The 19,853-nt window shown below is 38.0% G+C and overlaps 1 protein-coding gene across 7 annotated transcripts in view; it reads right to left on the bottom strand.

Moving 5' to 3' along the window:
• Window positions 1–569: 569 nt before the first annotated feature.
• TNFRSF19 (TNF receptor superfamily member 19) overlaps window positions 570–19,853 on the bottom strand; it is a 101,575-nt gene continuing 82,291 nt past the window's right edge. For 6 of the 7 annotated variants that reach the window (XM_039537076.1, XM_039537093.1, XM_039537057.1 and 3 more), the window contains 5 exons: window positions 13,876–14,040; window positions 12,664–12,789; window positions 9,259–9,361; window positions 6,203–6,603; window positions 570–2,941 (listed from right to left, as the gene is read on the bottom strand). In XM_039537076.1, coding sequence (XP_039393010.1) covers window positions 6,210–6,603; window positions 9,259–9,361; window positions 12,664–12,789; window positions 13,876–14,040 — 788 coding nt within the window. In that variant the 3' untranslated portion in view covers window positions 570–2,941; window positions 6,203–6,209. Of the gene's footprint in view, window positions 2,942–6,202; window positions 6,604–7,254; window positions 7,356–9,258; window positions 9,362–12,663; window positions 12,790–13,875; window positions 14,041–19,853 lie in introns of those variants that run through there. The other variant, XR_005598013.1, reaches the window with a different exon arrangement.

The following is a 19,853-nucleotide window of genomic DNA, read 5'->3' as shown; positions in this document are numbered from 1 at the left end:
TGTAAATGTGTTGGGAATTCCCTTAAATATCACGCCAACTCTATGAAGTATTTGGATTTAACCAGATTACACTACAAAATCAATCTGTTGAGCTCACCAAAAGATTCTCTCTCCACTTGGGACCAATACCCACTTTGAAGCATCATGCCTTCAATGGGTGATATCTTCAAGCTCCCACAACTTGAAGAATTAATAATTCTAATTTGAAGTAACATGTACTTCAAAATAATATTGGGCCAGATTATGCCATTTTTTAAAGCAGCACTCTACTCAAATCAGTGGGGAAATCTGTTTAAAAGCTTATTGCCTGATATGGTCCATCATTATAGTAATGAGTAATATTCACTGGTTGAAATCAACAAAGGACGAACAATTCATGTAACAGTTTATTCACAAATAGAAAAAGTATTACAAAACAATTTACATAAGATTATAATTTACAGATTTTTTTTAAAAAGTCCAATATGTAAAACAGGACTGAAAAAACTATGTGTTAGGCACACTGTCTAAATGTGTTATTTGTTTTATATTGGCATATACGTTGCTTGCATATACAATATAAACAAGACCAATTTGGTTAAATTAAGGAAAAACTATTCAAAAATATATACACACTATACATATATAGTTAAAGAGACTTATTCAGCAGTGTTTTGGTGTAGGGTGTTGGTTTATTTTTGTTTTGATTTTTTTTTTTTATTACAATTTGTGCTTAAATTATAGGTCTCTCCATTAGAGGAACTTTGTATATAGCTGCTGGACAAAAATGATCAAAGTGTAAATTCCAATGGGAAACATACTTATTGGTGAAAGATTCTGGCAACGTTTCAGTACGATTTTAAAAGGAATTCCTGATGGCTAACATTTTAATCTCCACAGCTATTCTAACAATATTTTGCAATATAATGAAATGCACTTTGGATTTTTCTCTTTACACAATATATACAAAAACAAATGTGTGTTCATGCGGTAAATAGTAGAAAGTAATATTTTCATTTTCTCTAATGTATGAAAGTAACAAAAGGAATTTTGAATCACAGTGTTCTGATCTGAATAAATCTTTAGCAAATGTGTATATTAACAATTGTACTGCAGGCACAACTGTGTAGCACAGTGAGTCAGTGATCATATGGTAGCATTTACTGTATAACTATTCATACAAATGATTTCATCAGTAACCCTCCACCATCTTCTGGAACTCTTACTCATGATGAGTAGCTCTTACTCACACAAGTAGTCCCATTGTCTTTTGCCAAAGCATCTTGTTGCTTTGGCATTCAACACTGCATCTAATTATTCTTTTGCCAGTCCAAACTTCTGTTGGTGTGTGTCATCAGCAAGAGAGTTTTTCCTTTAAAGAAACTGAACGTTTGCATGGCAGTGTAGATACTGATAAATCCCCTTGCAGCAAGAAGGAACATTTATGGCAAATCTACAGCATTTTGCTGATTACTTTTATTGTGCCAAGACCACACGCGCTGGTTTAGTACACTTATAAGAAGAGTTCAAAATCTCACAGCTCAATCCTGCTGAATGTAGTTCTTAGTGCAGTTCACTGGAACTACTGGTAGTAAGCACAGTACCTGGTTAAACGCGTGTGCAGTTCAAACCCTAACATAAGATGCAAAGTTGGGGCTAAGTCATATCTCTAGTATTTCAGGGAGAGGAACAAAAGAAGTTACACCAGTAAGATGATCTGTTTAACTCAATTTAGTCATGTGCATAACTTGATGGTTCAATTAAGGTATATGTTTAAATAATTATTGTGAACTTGCTTCTCAGTGGGCTTTTTGGAAGAAGTGAATTTTTAAAAGATACTAAAATGAGGAGAGGATAGCGGCTTAGATTAAATTTAAAAAATGAACCAGTAGAAGAAAAAGGACTAGGTCACCATGATATGACCCCTGAAACTCATCCATGACTATAGTAATAGTTTAGCTCTCACTTATATGAATACTTTCATGGTATGTTTACTGTAATTTGACATGACAATTTATTACAAAAATTATTTCAACATCTAAAAAGTATGTGATATAACAAGTCCAATATGCTGACCCTTCCACATATTGAACATACCAAACAAAAAATACAAAAAGCCCTATGTATGAGGCTGATTTTTATAAATCTAAATCTAAAATAAGGCAAATCTCCTGGTTTAAAAAGAAGTGTGATTTTTTAGGGCACTTCAATAACCCATATTATTGTAACATGCTAATTGCTTAGTTCCCATAGTTTTATTATGTATTACACTTTAACTTAATGGCTAAAGTGTAATACATAATAAAAGCATCATTTTTATCAACAGATGATCATCACATAAATAGAAGTGGTTTTTTTTTACTCATTCTACAGAAGAAATTGTGAATTAACATTACATCTAGCCAGGGCAGATTCCTAATATATGATTAACTTTGCAAACAGAGTAACTGGCAAACTTCTGCCGTACATCTTCTGTCATTTGTAGCCATATTTAACAGATCAGTATAAACACACTAATGTAATTCATTTTGTTATATTTACATAATCTTCTTAGGCTTTTCAAGCACCTTTGAGGTACAGAAGGTTGTTGTTTACAAAAGATGCAAAGTACAACAACAGATTCCAAGGCCAGAAGGGACCATTGTGATGATCTGGTCTGATCTCCTGTATAACACAAGCCAGAGAACTTCCCCATAATAATCCCTATTGAACTACAGCAATTTTTTTAATATCATGAATCCACCTCAGTCTTCTCTCAAGTTGCCCCTTGATGTTTCAGCTTACAGCTGCTATGGCTCAGATGCAACTTCCTGAAAGGTCCAAAATGCTGCCAATTTATTTCTGCTGTTTCTGAAATCATGTAACACTGAGGACCAGGCTGTGTTTAATTCACAAGCATTAACAGAGAGGCATTAGGGTAGCATTCAGTTCTAGTGCTGGCAGAAAAACTCCTTTTGGCTCCCTAAAAGAAAGTGACACAACAGTGGTTACACAAAATCACATAAAAACTGTATGTATTTCTCTACAAAATAAAATGTTAAAAACTTATTGCTGATTTTACGGTCACCTACTGTAAAAACAACAAACAAAACAAATCACTAAAGCAGGCAAGAAACTGATGTGTCCTAAAAACATTCACTTGTAAATTTAACCATACACTCACACAATTCCAAGCTCTGTTAAAAATCACTCTTCTTTGAAATGATTTTATTCTAATTATCATTTATTTGCATTGCAATATAATAATAATAATTGGAGATATACCAATCTCCTAGAACTGGAAGGGACCTTAAAAGGTCATTGAGTCCAGCCCCCTGCCTTCACTAGCAGGACCAATTTTTGCCCCACATCCCTAAGTAGCCCCCTCAAGGATTGAACTCTCAACTCTGGGTTTAGCAGGCCAATGCTCAAACCACTGAGCTATTCCTCCCCCACAAGTGCCAAGAGACCCAAACAAGCTTGGAGCCCCATTTTGCTCAGTGCTCAAACATATACTAAAAGGCAGTCCCTCCCCAAAGAACATGCATTGTAAATAGACTAGAATCATAGAATATCAGAGTTGGAAGGGACCTCGGGTTTTTGCCCCCATTGCTCCCCTTGGAAGGCTGTTCCAGAACATCACTCCTCTGATGGTTAGAAACTGTCATCGAATTTCTAGCCTAAACTTGATGTTCAGTTTATATCCATTTGTTCTTGTGTCTAACATTAGTGCTTAACTTAAGCAACTCCTCTCCCTCCCTGGTATTTATCCCTCTGATGTATTTATAGAGCTATCGTGACTTCCCTCAGCCTTTTTTGGGTTAGGCTAAACAAGCCAAGCATTTTTGGACATTGGAAACAAGTTATTTCTAGATATTATTCTTGAAGGGTTGGCACCAGAACTGGACAGTATTCCAGCAGCAGTCACACCTGTGCAAAATATAGAGGTAAAATAACCTCTCTATTCATACTCGAGATTCCCCTGTTTATGCATCCCAGGATCACATTAGCTCTTTTGGCCACAGTGTCACAATGGGAGCTGCTTATCCACCATGAAAAGCAAATCTTCTTCAGAGTCACTGTTTCCCAGGACAGAGTCCCCTATCCTGTAAGTATAGCCTACTTTCTTTGTTCCTAGATATATAAATTTACATTTAAGCATATTAAAATGCATATTGTTTGTTTGCACCCAGTTTACCAAGTGATCCAGATTGTTCTGTATCAGTGACATGTCCTCTTCATTATTTATTACTCCCCCAATTTTTGTGTCTGCAAATTTGTCACTGATGGTTTTATGTTTTTTTCCAGGTAACTGATAAAAATATTCAATAGCGTAGGGTCAAGAACCGATCCTTGCGGGATCCCTCTGGAAACACACCCACTCAATGACGATTCACCATTTACAATTAGATTTTGAGACCTATCAGGTAGCCAGTTTTTAACCTATTTAATGTGTGTCATATTACTTTTATAATCAAAAAGTTGTGTAGTACCAAGCCAAACATCTCACAGAAGTCTAAATTTATTGCATCAACATTATTACTTTTATCAACCAAACTTTTAATCTCTTAAAAAAATATATCAAGTCAGTTTGACAGGATCTATTTTCTATAAACCCATCTTGATTTGCATTAATTACATTAACAAAAAAAGGAGGGTAATTGAGTTCTGGATCAACTGCTCCATTATCCTGCCCAGGATCTATGTCAGATTGACAGGCTATAATTATCCTGGTCATCCCATTGACCCTTTTTAAATACTGGCACAACATAAGCTTTTCTCCAGTCTTCTGGAACTTCCCCAGTGCTCCCAATGAAAATCAACATTAATGGTCCAGCGAGGTCCTAAGTCAGCTCTTTCAAAACTCTTGGATGCCAGTTTTCTGGACCTGCTAATTTAAAAATGTCTGACTTTAGTAGCTTCTGTTTAACAGTCTTCAGAGATACTCGTGCAATGGAAAGAGTGTTAGCATCACCATATGATGAGACTATGTAATCTGTTTTTTCCACAAACACAGAACAGAAATATTTATTGGATAGTTCTGCCGTTTTTGCATTATTATTGACAATTCTACCATTTCCATCTAGTAATGGACCAATACTATTGTCAGGATTCTTTTAGTTCCTAATACATTTTAAAAAACTCCTTATTGTCCATAACTCTGCTGGCCAAAGAGTCCTCTTTGTTTCTCTTTGCTTCCCTTGTCAATTTTCTACAGTTCTGTCCAGCTTCAGTACATGTTTAAAATTATACTTAAATCTAAGTTTCTGAGACATAGGCTCTGATTTACAAAAGGTTTAAAAAACAGTTAAACAGACTTTGACAGGATTTGTTCTATACATTTCCAAAATATTCACATTCTTGTTAATTCCTAAACCCCTTTTATTTTTCATTCAATAAATACAACAAATAAGTGTTCAGATTGAAGGGAAGAAGATTAAAGAGAATCATTTTATAAGTGACATGCAATTTTTAAAAATAAGAGTAGGATTAGGTACTTTATGCTCCAAATGCCGTAAAATTGCTACTTTTCAGATACAGGGCACAGAGAGTATTCTAAAAGAAAAATGCCCATGCAGTGGTACTCTGAACTTTTGTGATCCTTACAATGCTCTAGAAGAGACAATAGTTTCTCCCTTCCCATCATTTTGACCTTGTTTACTCTGTACATTACACAATATTAAAAGATGCAGATTAAATCAAATTGGTTAAACATTTTATTTGTCAACAGGGAGATGTGACTGGCATAAAAAGAAGTTTGATGATCTCTTATATCTTTGTTTCTTCTTTATGCAGTAGTGGATTCATAGAGAAGGCTTTGTGTAGCCTTTCATACAGATGAACAATGAAAAGTCTGCAATTCTTATTTCATAATCAGGGGCTTCCTTTGAGTTCCACCATATAATTATTAAACTAGTTTTTGCACTTAAATTTTCACAACACTGACAACTGTCAGTGCAACTTGTTCATGCTGTATACAAAGGCTCAAACCCTCCATTCTGATTCACACTATTGTTACATTGTAGTATGGGGAAAATACCATACTTTTAAAATTCACATAATGCATTTAAATTTTTGAAGATTTTGCAATTATATCATATAAATTACTCCACCAATTCTTCTACTTATATTTGTCTCAGTGTGGCTGGAGGTCTTATACATTCTTATCTTGGTCTCCCTCAGAATGTGCCATTCTAACAACAAACAGGTTTTCTTAATTTTTTTTTACAGATATGTATCTTACCTTATTATCAGTCTGTGGGATGATTAATTGTTTCATCACACTCTGACATTGGCAGGTTTTCAGGAGCTGATGAGTTCTGAACTAATGAAGCATCCACACATATGCTCTGTTTGGAAAGTTCAGTGGATTCTGCAAAGTTTCCAGCATGAGACTTAGCTGAAATAAGTACATCACTTAGATCCTGGTCATTATCTGAATCTATATTGGCTCTGTTTTCAATCTCTGGATCGAAGGAACTGATATCTCCTCCAGTCAGTTCTTGATAAGATTCACAGAAAGAGATGCTGTCACAACAAGCAGGGTTTTGCATAAGAGGCCAAGCATCTGAAAGGTCTCCACAGGCAGAGTGTGAAAGAGAACCGAGGAATGCAGGAATCATTTCTCCGACAGAATTTAAAGTCCTGCCAAGAGAAAAGAAACAGGTTGGAAAAAGTTTTCCAAAGACTATGACACTAGTAAGTGTTACATTAAGAAAATTAAACAGGCTCATAGGGTGAGGGATAGCTCAGTGGTTTGAGCATTGGCCTTCTAAACCCAGGGTTGTGAGTTCAATCCTTGAGGGGGCCATTTAGGGATCTAGGGCAAAAATCTGTCTGAGAATTGGTCCCTCTTTGAGAAAGGGGTTGGACTAGATGACTTCCTGAGATCCCTTCCAACCCTGGTATTCTATGTTAAGCCAATACTCTGGAGGTAGCCATGTCCTGCTGGAGGAGAGATCACCTGGCAGAGGTCTGTTGGCCTGATCCTCAAATCTGAAGACAGCAGGGGCATTGGGAACACAATGAAAGGTAGAGAGGATGTGCTGCTGGTTCCTCACACTCATTTGTACTCCTTAGGGCTGGTCCACACTAAGAAGCGGGGTCGAACTAGGGTACGCAAATTCAGCTACGTGAATAGCGTAGCTGAATTTGAAGTACCCTAGTTCAAACTACTCACCCATCCAGACGCCGCGGAATTGAAGTCGTCGACTCCGCCACCGCCTTTTGCAGTGGTGGAGTACCGGAGTCGACCGCGGCGCTTCCGGAGTTCGAACTCCGAGAAGTCGAACTCACCGTGTCGACCCGGCTGGTAAGTGTAGACTAGCCCTTAGTGACTCTCTTCTTTAGACTTCTTCATCCCTTACAACCAGCCTTCAAAATAGTATCTGATGTGACTAATAAGAATGGTTTTGCTCTAATTTCTGTTTTTGCATTCAATATACATAATATTAGAGAACACTGATAGGTTATTTTTAGAGGGACTACTTTCATCTTAGACAAAGAAAAAGAAACTGGAAGCAGTTTTCAGGTAAGTCACAGTCTAGGTCAGATATTTTGAAGGTGACTATTACTGTGGTATCTAAGGGTACGTCTACACTGAAAACAAAACAAAACATGGCAATAAGTCTCAGAGTATGTCTACACTGTAATTAAAAACCCACAGCTGGCCCATGCCAACTGACTTGGGCTAATGGTGCTCGGGCTAAGGGGCTGCTTAATTGCCATGTAGACATTTGGGCTCAGGCTGCAGCCTGAGCTCTGTGACCCTCCCATCTCACAGGGTCCTAGAGCCCAGGCTCCAGTCCAAGCCTGAATGCCTACACTGCAATTAAACAGGACCTTGGCCCAAGCCCCACGAGCCCAAGTCAGTTGACACAGGCCAACTGAGGGTTTTTAATTACAGTGTAGACATACTGTCAGAACCCAGGTAAACTGACTCAAGTTTGTGGGACATGCATTACAGGACTGAAAAAAGCCATGTAGACGTTCTTGCTCACGCAAGGCTGTAGGTTTCAGATCCCAGACTCCAGCTCAAGCAGGAATGTCTACATAATTTTTATTAGCCCTGTAGCATGAGCTCCGTGAGCCTGAGTCAGCTGACCCAGACTCTGAGACTCTCTGCCACAGTTTTTCTTTTTGCAATGTAGTTGAAGGAAAGAGACTTTTCTGGGAAAAGAAATTGGGGCAAACCCTTACTCTTATGGAAACCACCAAGGGATCTTTTATATCCTGAGAGAGTAGACCGGACTTCTATTTTTAAAGTCTTAACCAAAGACCCCACACAAACTGCATGGAACTCAATTTGTCAGCAATGGAAGGATAAAGGGGCTGAGTCAACCTGGCACTTGAACATGTAGCTGCAGAATGCCTACATGTTTTAAATTTGATGCTTAGACTACTAAGCCATATTGTATCAAGGGCAGCTATTTAAAACCACCTCTAAATTTTTAGTCACATTTGACCACAGGAACAAAACAGCTAAAGGTCAGTTAAAACCTCATATAGAAAACAATTCTGGTTAAAAAAATATTCAGTGTTAAAATCTACAGTTAGGAAATATCAGATGACATCAAAAGCTTTCTATTTTTCCTCACTGTATAGGATTTGTGATGCATAAATAACTGTATCACCACTGTATTTATATTTGACCAGATGCAAAGTTGGCTAGGAGTAGATGAATAGTTAGTACTATGGGACTCATCAACATTACATTAATCCAGTACTGGGCATTTGTACATAAATGATTAAACAAAATCTCATAGTAATCTCAAAAGTACTAGAACAGATCAGCCAATTCGGAGAGCAATTTAAAGTTTCTGAACCAAAAAAAATATAAACTGAGTTCATGGAGATTACAGGCCATACCACTGGCTTCCAGAATTCTGGTTCACTGTAGTAACTGTTCCAGGCAAACCAGAGGCCTGAATGAGATTACACAACATCCTGCTAGACCATCAGGGAATAGAGGGTCACCAAAAGGCTAAAGGCAGATTGGGAGAGGGGAGGAAAATCCATCTGGGGAGGAAATTAGGACACTCCCCAAGATAAGGTGTTATTTTATTTTATTTTACTAGTGTCCAAATTTAAGGCTTGGATCTTGTGTAGTTTTTCTTCTGGGTGAAAATGCAGAATTTGTTTCACCATAACATGAATTTTTCATGAATCTGGCAAACAGGACTGCCAGCAGTTCAAAGTTTTTCATTAAGCTCCACTGGAACTTGTGTAGCCTGTATAAATATTAATTTGTCTAACGTGCAAAATAGTTAATACTCAGTACACTCTAAAAAACTGTGTTACCTTTCATAAAGTGTAGTCTGAGAGTGGAAAGTGCAGCTGTGACTGCTGTGCTCCATGCTGCAGGTCTCGTCACAGCACAGAGATGGAATCAAATGAACTGGGCCTACAGAAGAAAACTTTATTTTAATAGAGGTAAAACATGTCCTCAATTAATTCACAACAGGGCCATAAGTTTAAAGTCTGTATTCTTGTAAACTTATCATTTCCCCCCAATTTTACATAAATTAATTCATGAAGATGTGAGATGTCATTGTAAAAAATGTTTTTTTTAATTATTCCTGTAAATCCCAATCTTTTAAAAGCTGAACCTCCCCTTCAGGAAAATGAAAGCATTTGTGTCCTCCTTCAGTCCCAAGGTGTGTTAGTAAGGGCCTACTACCTACCACTACTTTAGTTCTTCATAATATGATACTTCCTCTCCTTTCTTACACGCTTTTATGAGGAGTAAAATAGCTAACAAACGCTGACATTTCAACCGTCATCACTGGCATCTGAGTTAGCACCTCTTGAAAAGAATGGGCAGTCCTTTCCTCATAGCTATTGTTTTAGGTTTTATTTTGAGGGTTTTCTCCACAACAATAACATTAACAATAACTGAGAGACTTTACTTTCATTTCAGAAAAAAATGAGTCTCTGGAGAAAAATTACAGGACTGCCCATGCACTCTCAGCTAGTCTTTTGTGCCTATCCTTTGGGAAACTGCACAAAACCATTAGAGACTGTTGCATTGCATAGAATCATCGGACTGGAAGGGCTCTCGAGAGGTCATCTAGTCCAGTCCCTGAACTCATGGCAGGACTAAGTATTATCTAGACCATCCCTGACAGGTGTTTGTCCAACCTGCTCTTAAAAATCTCCAATGATGGAGATTCCACAACCTTCCTAGGCAATTTACTTCAGTGCTTAACCACCCTGACAGTTAGGAATTGTTTCCTAATGTCTAACACTCACGGCAATTTAAGTCCATTGCTTCTTGTAGTAGCCTTAGAGGTTAAGAAGAACAATTTTTCTCCTTCCTCCTTGTAATAACCTTTTATGTACCTGAAAACTGTTATCATGTCCCCTCTAAGTCTTTTCTTCTCCAGACTAACCAAACCCAATTTTTTCAATTTTCCCTCAGAGGTCATGTTTTCTAGGCCTTTAATCATTTTTTGTTGCTCTTCTCTGGACTTTCTCCAATTTGTCCACATCTTTCCTGAAATGTGGCACCCAGAACTGGACACAATACTCCAGTTGAGGCCTAATCAGCGCAGAGTAGAACAGAATTACTTCTCATGTCTTGCTTACAACACTACTGCCAATACATCCCAGAATGATGTTTGCTTTTTTTAAAACTGTGTTACACTGTTGACACATATTTAGCTTGTGATCCACTATGACCCCCAAGATCCCTTTCCACAATACTCCTTCCTAGGCAGTCATTTCCCATTTTGTATCTGTGCAAGTGATTGTTCCTTCCTAAGTGGAGTACTTTGCATTTGTTCTTATTGAATTTCATCCTATTTACTTCAGACCATTTCTCCAGTTTGTCCAGATCATTTTGGATTTTAATCGTATCCTCCAAAGCACCTGTAGCTTCTTATCGTCCACAAACTTTATAAGTATACTCTCTATGCCTTTATCTAATTCATCGATTAAGATATTGAACAGAACCAGACCCAGAACTGATCTCTATAGGACCCAATTTGATATGCCCTTCTAGCTTGACTGTGAATCACTGATAATTACTCTCTGAGAACGGTTTTCCAACCAGTTATGCACCCATAAAATGGTAACTCCATTTAAGTTGTATTTCCCTAGTTCAGTGGTCCCCAACCTTTTCTGGGTGGTGGGTGCTGGATGACGAGCCACCGTGGCTGGCGGACAAGTATCTGCCGAAATGCCCCAAGAAGTGGCAACGTCAAGAGGCGTCGCCGCCGAAAATCAGTGGCATTTCGGTGGTGATGCCTCTTAGTGATGCCGATTTTCGGCGGCATTTTGATGGCAATGCCTCTTGATGACGCCACTTTTTGGCGGCATTTTGGCGGATGCTTGTCCGTCGGCTAGTACACGGGCGCACACAGATGCCCCGGTGGGCACCATGGCACCCGCGGGCACTGCGTTGGAGACCCCTGCCCTAGTTTGTTTATGAGAAGGTCACATGAGACAGTATCAAAAGCCTTACTAAAGTCAAGATATGCCACATCTACCTACTGCTTCCCACCATCTACAAGGCTTGTTACTTCAACATATGCACAATGGGCCACAGTTAAGGTTACTCATGCAGTAAAGAGCCAGGGCACTGAGCTGCCATGCTGTGGGTAGCAATTTAATATTGGTACAGGCCAGCAATAAATTACTATACTTCTGAAGCAATCCTTGAACTGTGTGCTCTTTGTTTCTTTCTTTCTTTTACACATTCATCCTTGGGTAGAGACCAATGTCTGTAAAATTTCAGTCTAAAATGGAAGGTTTTAGAAAACTCTGAGCCACTAGAAACAGGGGATAAGAGAGGAAATTATTATGCTGACACTATAATGGTAATTACAAATGTACATAGAAAAACAGATCTCTTAGTATGGTGTTAGATGATATAATCAGTACCATGTGGTGATTTTAACTGTGTCTATACTGATATTAGTTTACCACAGTTTAATAACTTTGAATGTTCAAGCCTCCTAGGGTAGGTTTACACAATAATTAAGATCCCGCAGCTGGCCCATGCCAGCTGACGAAGGCTCATGGGTATCGGGCTAAGGGGCTGTTTAACTGCAATGTAGACATATGGGCTCAGGTGAGGTGGGAGGGTCCCAGAGCTCAGTGTACAGCCCAAAGCCCTGTGAGCCCTAATCAGCTGGCAAGGGCCAGCTGTGGGTGTCTTACTGCAGGGTAGACATATTCTTAATGTAACCTTGGGATTAGGTTCACTGTGAAAATGCTGAAGTTCAGGCTGACTGATCACACACATCAATTTAAATCTCAAAGCCTGAGCTAACAGTACTTTTTAGGAGCAATAGGAAACAAACATGTCTAAACAGACCTGCAGAAGAGTTCTGTGTAAGCTCGAAAGCTTGTTTCTTTCACCAACAGAAGTTGGTCCAATAAAAGATACTACCTCACCCACCTTGTCTCTCACAAGTCTGAACTGGCAGATTATTTACATGAAGGATCAGCTGACCCAAAACAATAAAACAAAACCTACCTCAACAGCTTCTGGAAAATTCTAGGCCTATAATGAGAAGGCCACTTTCTTTTAACACTTACAGTCAATCCTAACCTTAAGAAAGAATGATAATGTCAAATTACCATGATTTAACTAGGAAACCAACCAAAGCAACTCGACTGCTAGATAAAAACTCAGCATTTCATGTGTTCCTGATGTTTAGACTTCTTATTTCCATAAGGCCTTATGGAGACCTAACTTACCACATGTCTGTGATGCATCTTGTTGACACTGACAACATGTTCTGTGAGCATATTCATTAAGCCGGGGTCTATCAAAACACGACAGTTCAGAACCATTGTAATGAATATCCAGTGATCTCACAGGCCCTTTGAGTAAAATTGAAGAGAAAATGTATCAGTATGCTCTATTTGTTTTTGTTCACAATTTTTTATACTTATGGAGTATTTAACATTATAGTTCACAAAATGTTCACATTTCTTGTTTCACAGACGTTAGACCAGAAGGACACCTTATGATCATGTGGTCTGATCTCTTGCATAACACAGGCTATTGTATTCTTGCACTGAGTCCAAGAAATTGTAGTTCAACTTGAATCTCTTCTAGAAAGACATCTGATCTTGATTTAAAGACTTCAAGTGATTAAGAATACATCCCTTTCCTTAGTAAGATCTTCCAATGGTTAATTACCTTCACTAGAAAAATGTATGCAGTATTTTCCATTTGAATATTTTTAGCTTCAGCCACTGGATATTTATTTTGTCTTTATTTGCTAGATTACAGAGCCCTCTACTATAAGCAATCTTCACCCAATGTAGGTACTTATGGACTATGGTGAAGTCACCTTTTAAATTTCACTACAATAAGTTTAACAGATTGAACTCCTTAAAACTCATTATAAGATCAGCCCTCAAATAATTCTGGCAGCTCTTCTATGAACCTTCTCCAATTTTTCAATGAGTGGCCTCACCAATACCATATATAGAGGTAATATCTCCCTATTCCTACCTGATATTTCCTCTTTATACATCTAAGGATCATTTAAAGTCATTTTTATCTTAATTAAAGATATTTTTTAAAATGAGGGCAAAATATCATGCTTTAAGTTTGCTCTTATTTTGATGTTAATTTTAAGCAGTCTGAAAATATGGATGAAATGTTGACAAAAGTATTAATTAAAACATAGCTGATTAAGGCATTTCATTCATCTTGAATATGTCTATAAATATGGATAAATCCTTAGTGACAAACTTGGCATTTTTTCTTCAATAATATAGTAATATTAGTACTGAAATTTTAAAGCGACAAGTCTCTCATTGCACATTTTGTACTATTTTAAACAGGCTTACATTCACACCATATTGCCAAAAGCTTGACCCTGCAAAGGGATCTGTTGTACTGCACACTCTTGTTACTCTTAAAACAAAACAAAACAAAAATAGTTGGAAACTCACAGCTTTGCTTCTTCTCCATAAACTGTCTCTTACAGTAAATAACACAAAGGATGAGAAGAGCTAAGAGCACTGTGGCCAGGGCACTGCATATAACAGCCGCTAGAGCAGTATCCCGAGGACTGGAAGCAGTTGATGGGATCTTCACAAGATTCACTTTGATAGTACCTAAAATATAATTAAGCACATAGGTAAGGCATGCTGTGTGGACAGTTTAGGTAAATGGAAAATCCAAGAAATATAACTAGAACAGGCTCTTAGCACAGAAAAAAAGGACTCTCCATCTTCTAATGTGTCAACAGCAAAGCTGTATAACCAATATTAATATAGCTTATCCTCAGTTATGTTACTTACCCTCAATTATGCTGTCAGGTGCAGACACTTCTAAAATAGCACAATTGGTTAAATGGGCGTATAATGATTTGTGGCTGCATACATATAGACACCCTGGTTGTCAGGGAGGATTGAACCAGGACCTTTAGCAACAAAACACAGGCCTTTGCTACTTGAGCTACAGGAAATCTGTCCAGCTTTGAGAATGTAGCTAACTGTATAGTTAAAGGGACCACCCACTAGCAGGAGTTACAGTCACACACTAGGCCATTTTTTTCATGCTCCCCTGTTAAGGAATCTTGTTGTGAGTTAGAGGTCCACAGGACTTCAAGTCCATTAGAAGCACCATTTTGTCCTAAACTTGGTTGCATATACACACAGGCACCAAGGCTGTCAGAAGAATCAAACTCCGGATTTTCAACTGTGATGGGACTTTATGTACATATAGTGATGGTTTGTTATAAACAGATTACAATTCTTACAGCCACCATACTAACAATTTCAGCCATCCTTTTGGTTTTGGGGGAAAATGAATATTTTTACATGGCAAAGAGAATAGGAGTTGACTAGTGTCAAAGAGGTCCAATTGCAATTATGGGAGGTATCTTATATATTGAGGATGTGCCAATTTTTGTTTTCATTTTTCATTAAATGCTTTCTTATAACTGCTTAAAAAAGCTTTCTTACACTGACTCAGTTCAGACCAGTTTATCAATTTTAGTGCACACTGGAATCTACATTAATTCCATAAACTTTCATGAGGGAAAAAACCAGACCTTTGAGCTTTTATCTGACTGCAAGTTTTTAAAAAGCCCAACAAACCACATTTTATTAACTTATGAAAACATGTAGAATGTGCCTAGTCTTGAAAACATCCTTGGTTAAAACTGAAAGACTATAATTTCCTGAGAAATTATCCATTGTAATAATTTTCAGTTGGGAGATCAAGTCCTGCCAGAATACGATAAAATCACTAATCAAGTCTTACATGTAATAGGTTGTTATCCTAAGTTTGCAACATGATAATAAGAGAGAACAGGATCCTTAGATTGTTTGAACTATCAAAGCATATTACTTTTAAAATACATTTTTCTAGACCAAGGCCTGATCTACACTTAAAAGTTAGGTCAACATAGCTCTGGTACTCAGGGGTATGAGTTTTTCATACCCCTGAGCACCATAGCTATGCCAATCTAACCCCCAGGAGTAAATATGGCTAGTTCGATGGAAATTGCTTCTGTCGACCAAGCTACTGCTGCTTAAGAAGGTGGATTATCTACCCCTTCCATCACTGTAGGAAGCATCTACCCAGCATATCAATGGCACCGTAGCTGTGCCACTGTAGCACCTGTAGCATAGACATGGCCTGAGTACAGTATTTCCAATATACACATCAGCAGGGTTTGTGGACACCAAGTATTTTTTTTAAAAGAATCCCAGGCCCTCTTAGACCAGTCATATTAACAATTTTATTGGCCACAAAACAAATTGGTATTACTATTAAATATTATGTTCATTCTGACCCACTGCAAGTCTGCAGAGAACATGCTTTTTGACTAAGAAAACCTCTAGGCAAATGGTTAATCGCAAGTTTTAAAAATTCCTTAAGGAGTGACCATTTTCCTGGGGCTTCAGGAGGCTTGTAGTGAGTGCTACGTCAGGGAAGGAGAGAGGATTTGGCCAGAATGTAGAGGGGGTCAGCTCAGGTGTCCTGGAACAGAGGTAAGGCTTTTAGTGGAGGATTAGCTACTGAAAGTCTGGAAATTAATTGTTTTCATATAGTTACAACATTCTAGTAGGCCTTGAGGCTGCATTAGGAGCTGCTAGTATGGATCTGTGTACTCATGCAAAGTGTCGCTGTAATCAGTGGGACTCTGCAGAGGAAAAGAGGCCATGCTGGGGGGTCCCTATGCAAGGCTAGGGTATAAGCCAAAATGTGGGCCTTTCTTGTACCATTGTGTCTTGCCAAAGGATAACAGGGTTTTTTAAAAAGTCATGTCTCAAAACTCATGTCTATTCTTTGTTGCTTTTACATGTCTATAAAGATGCTAAAGGAATACTACTCCAAGAATTTTCCATGCTTACTGATTTTATATGTTGAAACTTTTTCATTGTACTGAAATCACAGTATTTTTATTATTATGGCACATGGTCTACCTAGTGTTTAGATTTCAGATTATGGGATAAAGGCATTTCCCTTCATTAGTTTAGAGCAGGGTTACAGAATGTTAGGAACCACTAGGAAAGGGATAGATAATAAGACAAAAAATATCATAATACCACTATATAAATCCATGGTACACCCACACCTTGAATACTGTGTGCAAGAATGATATATTAGAATTGGGAAAAGGTACAGAGAAGGGCAACAAAAATGATTATGGGTATGGAACAGCTTCCAAATGAGGAGAGATTAAAAAGATAGAGACTATTCATCTTGGAAAAGAGACAACTAAGTGGGATATGATAAAATCATGAACGGTGTGGAGAAAGTGAATAAGGAAGTGTTATTTAGCCTTTCACATAACACAAGAACCAGGGGTCACACAATTAAATTAATAGGTAACAGGTTTAAAACCTGTGTACTTGTTCACACAACATACAGTTAATCTGTGGAACTCATTGCCAGGGAATGTTGTGAAGACCAAAAATATACCTGGATTCCATAAAGAATTAGATAAGTTCATGGAGAACAGGTCCATCAATGGCTATTAGCCAAGATGGTCAGGGATGTGACCCCATCCTCTGGGTGTCCCTAAATCTTTGAATGCCAGATGCTGGGACTGGACGACAAGGGCTGGATCACTTGATGATTGCTTTGTTCTGTTCATTCCCTCTGAAGCATCTAGCATTGGCCACTGTCAGAAGACAGGACACTGGGCTAGATGGACCATTGGTCTGACCCAATATGGCCATTCTTATGTTCTTACATTCTTATTTGAGACCCACAAACATAATGGCTCAGATTAAGTGAACCACCGAAGCATGTGATTAAGCTTGTTATAGGACTTAAGTACATGCTTAAATGTTTTCTGGGATAGAGATGGATTTAATCGCATGCTTAAAGTTAAGCACATATTTAAGTGCTTTGCAGAACTGGTGCCAATATGCTGTTAAAATACAATAACCGGGGGAAGAGGGAGGGAAGACCCTACAGTGAGATTCTGGAAAGAACACAATGTTGTGCATTATTAAAAATAAACTTTAAAAAGGCACTTTATTTCAGAAAAAAAATATTGCATTTAGTTTTCAAACTCTCAGTTCCTGTATATTCTAGGACAGGGATCAGCAACCTTTGGCACACAGCTTGCGAGGGTAAGCCCCCTGGCGGGCCGGGCTGGTTTGTTTACTACTGTGTCTGCAGCTTCGGCCGATCGCGGCTCTCACTGACTGTGGTTTGCCGCTCCAGGCCAATGGATGTGCTGGCTGCCACTTCCCGCCACCCCCACTGGCCTGGAGCGGCGAACCGCGGCCAGTGGGAGCCGCGATCAGCCGAACCTGCGGACCCGTCAGGTAAGCAAAGTGGCCCAACCCACCAGGGTGCTTACCCTGGTGAGCCATGTGCCAAAGGTTGCCGATCCCTGTTCTAGGGCAAGAATTTCCAAGAATACTCTGAAACCAGAATATTAAGAGTGCCTCCTGTACTGATTTCTAGAAGTAAGACTAAATACAAATTCTTCCCTGGATTAATGAATAATACAATGTAGGCAGAGATGTGTTTTAAAAACAAACAAACTTTTCGTTAATTCAAGATGATTAAACAGCAATATCTGTGGTAATACTAAACACGCAAATCCCAGCTGTATCACTAAAAGGTCTGCCAATAAACAAAATAGTTGAATTTTTCAGCCAATTTATACTAAGCAACCAGACACTGGACAAAAAGTAAAAACACCTCCTTTAACATTTACTTAGAACTGTGGCTTATTACAGTAACTACAGGAATAAGAATGACAAAGTTTTCTGTAGTAGATTAACCATTTGAAACCAGAATTCGGGATTTGACATTTTATGTGCCTTCAGTGGATACAGTAATAACTGTCAGCACCAAGGGTACTAAGTTTCAGAATTCTATGCAGTGTATTCTATTAGTCAGATACATATTGAGTCAAATCATTGTTAACTAGTAGGAGCTGTATTGAGTAAAACAATGTTAATTATGGCTTCATTTAGAGCAAAATGGCAGAGTGCGTGATGTGCTACATCTTAATGTTTAGGTTAAAACCCTGTATAGATAAAAATGAATTCAAATGTCTTAGCCCACATATTGGAATAATAAGGGTGTTGCTGATCAAGACAGAAACATTGGCATGACTATAAATAGAAGTTTCCACTTTAGCTGTCCATTCTATATTTGGTTCGAATGAGTGCTAATAACTTTAGTTTGAAAATAATTCAATTTGCAAATGTTTAAAACATGAGTATGCTCATTTAAAGGAGAACAAACAAAACAAACAACACCCCTCCAAGCTCTCCTGCTCTACTCTCCACCAAACAGAAAAAACACAAAATTGATAACACATTACAAGTACTATAACGAGATAACATCTTTGGAAAAAAGAAATAATCCTGATCAGATTTCTGAACCTTCCCACGAATAAAAGATTGACTGCTTTCTCCTGATCTTTGAGTAAGAGGTAAGAAATGTTATTAAACATGACCAGAGACTGTGGTAAACACTGGAAAGACTGTCTCCTAACATCTGCAAAAGGACAGCCATTTGCGTGCATGGACTAGATCCAAAAGTTCATCATGTCAAACCACATTTTTCAAATATGCTCCAACTGCTGACTTTGAAGCATTTTGTTTCCAAGTTGGTGCCCCACACAGTTTTTCAAAGAAATGTACCAAGAACCCTTGGAGGGTGGAAATACAACTATACATGTATTCATCATTTGTTGACAAATCTTGCAATACTTGTTTATAAATAGAAAGCTTTAGAACTTAATTTCTTCTTTTTCAAGCCCACTTCTACCACAATATATATTTTTAAATGACTCCAATTGTTGACAGAGTCAGTGTACAGATAGGAAACAGCATCTTCTTGGGTGCTATTTGAATATTAAAAGATTTTTTTAAAAGGCTTTATATACTTAACCCTACCTAAACTGAAATAGGGACACAAAAATATGTCTTTCCACAAGTAAATCTGGAACATCCAGAAAAATCCAGTGGCAAATGTTAATGTGGGTATAATGTTGGCAGCAATGACTTGTTTGGGATTTTTTTGTTTCTAGGGGCTCATTTTGCATCTTCTGACATCTGAGGACATTTACTGCCCATCTATTTTTTTCAAGGACTGCCATATTTCCTTCATTTTGTTGCAGAGCTTCCATCCTTTGAATCAAAATCATGTCCTGTTTGCACAAGGACTTGGTAGGATGCCATGCAGAGCAGAAAAAGTTATTTTTTTTACTTCAGATTTGGATTTGATTTGTACTTTGGGCCAAATTCTTTTCCTGAAATTTTTTTATGAACAAGGATTGAATATTTTGGGATGGTTTTCTGTTCAGATCCAAATATGAATGATAGCCTTAAAGCTTATGTAAATACTTTCCAAAATGTATTCAAGGTATCCAATAACTTCTTCCTTTGAAAAGCTTGCCAATCTTACTCTATTTCTTGTACTCTGATATTAGGAAATTTAT

This window comes from Mauremys reevesii, linkage group 1 (genome assembly GCF_016161935.1).
Source record: "Mauremys reevesii isolate NIE-2019 linkage group 1, ASM1616193v1, whole genome shotgun sequence".
Lineage (NCBI taxonomy): Eukaryota > Metazoa > Chordata > Testudines > Geoemydidae > Mauremys > Mauremys reevesii.
The sequence above is the reverse complement of the archived record's forward strand: the minus strand, read 5'-3'. Positions and strand labels throughout refer to the sequence as shown.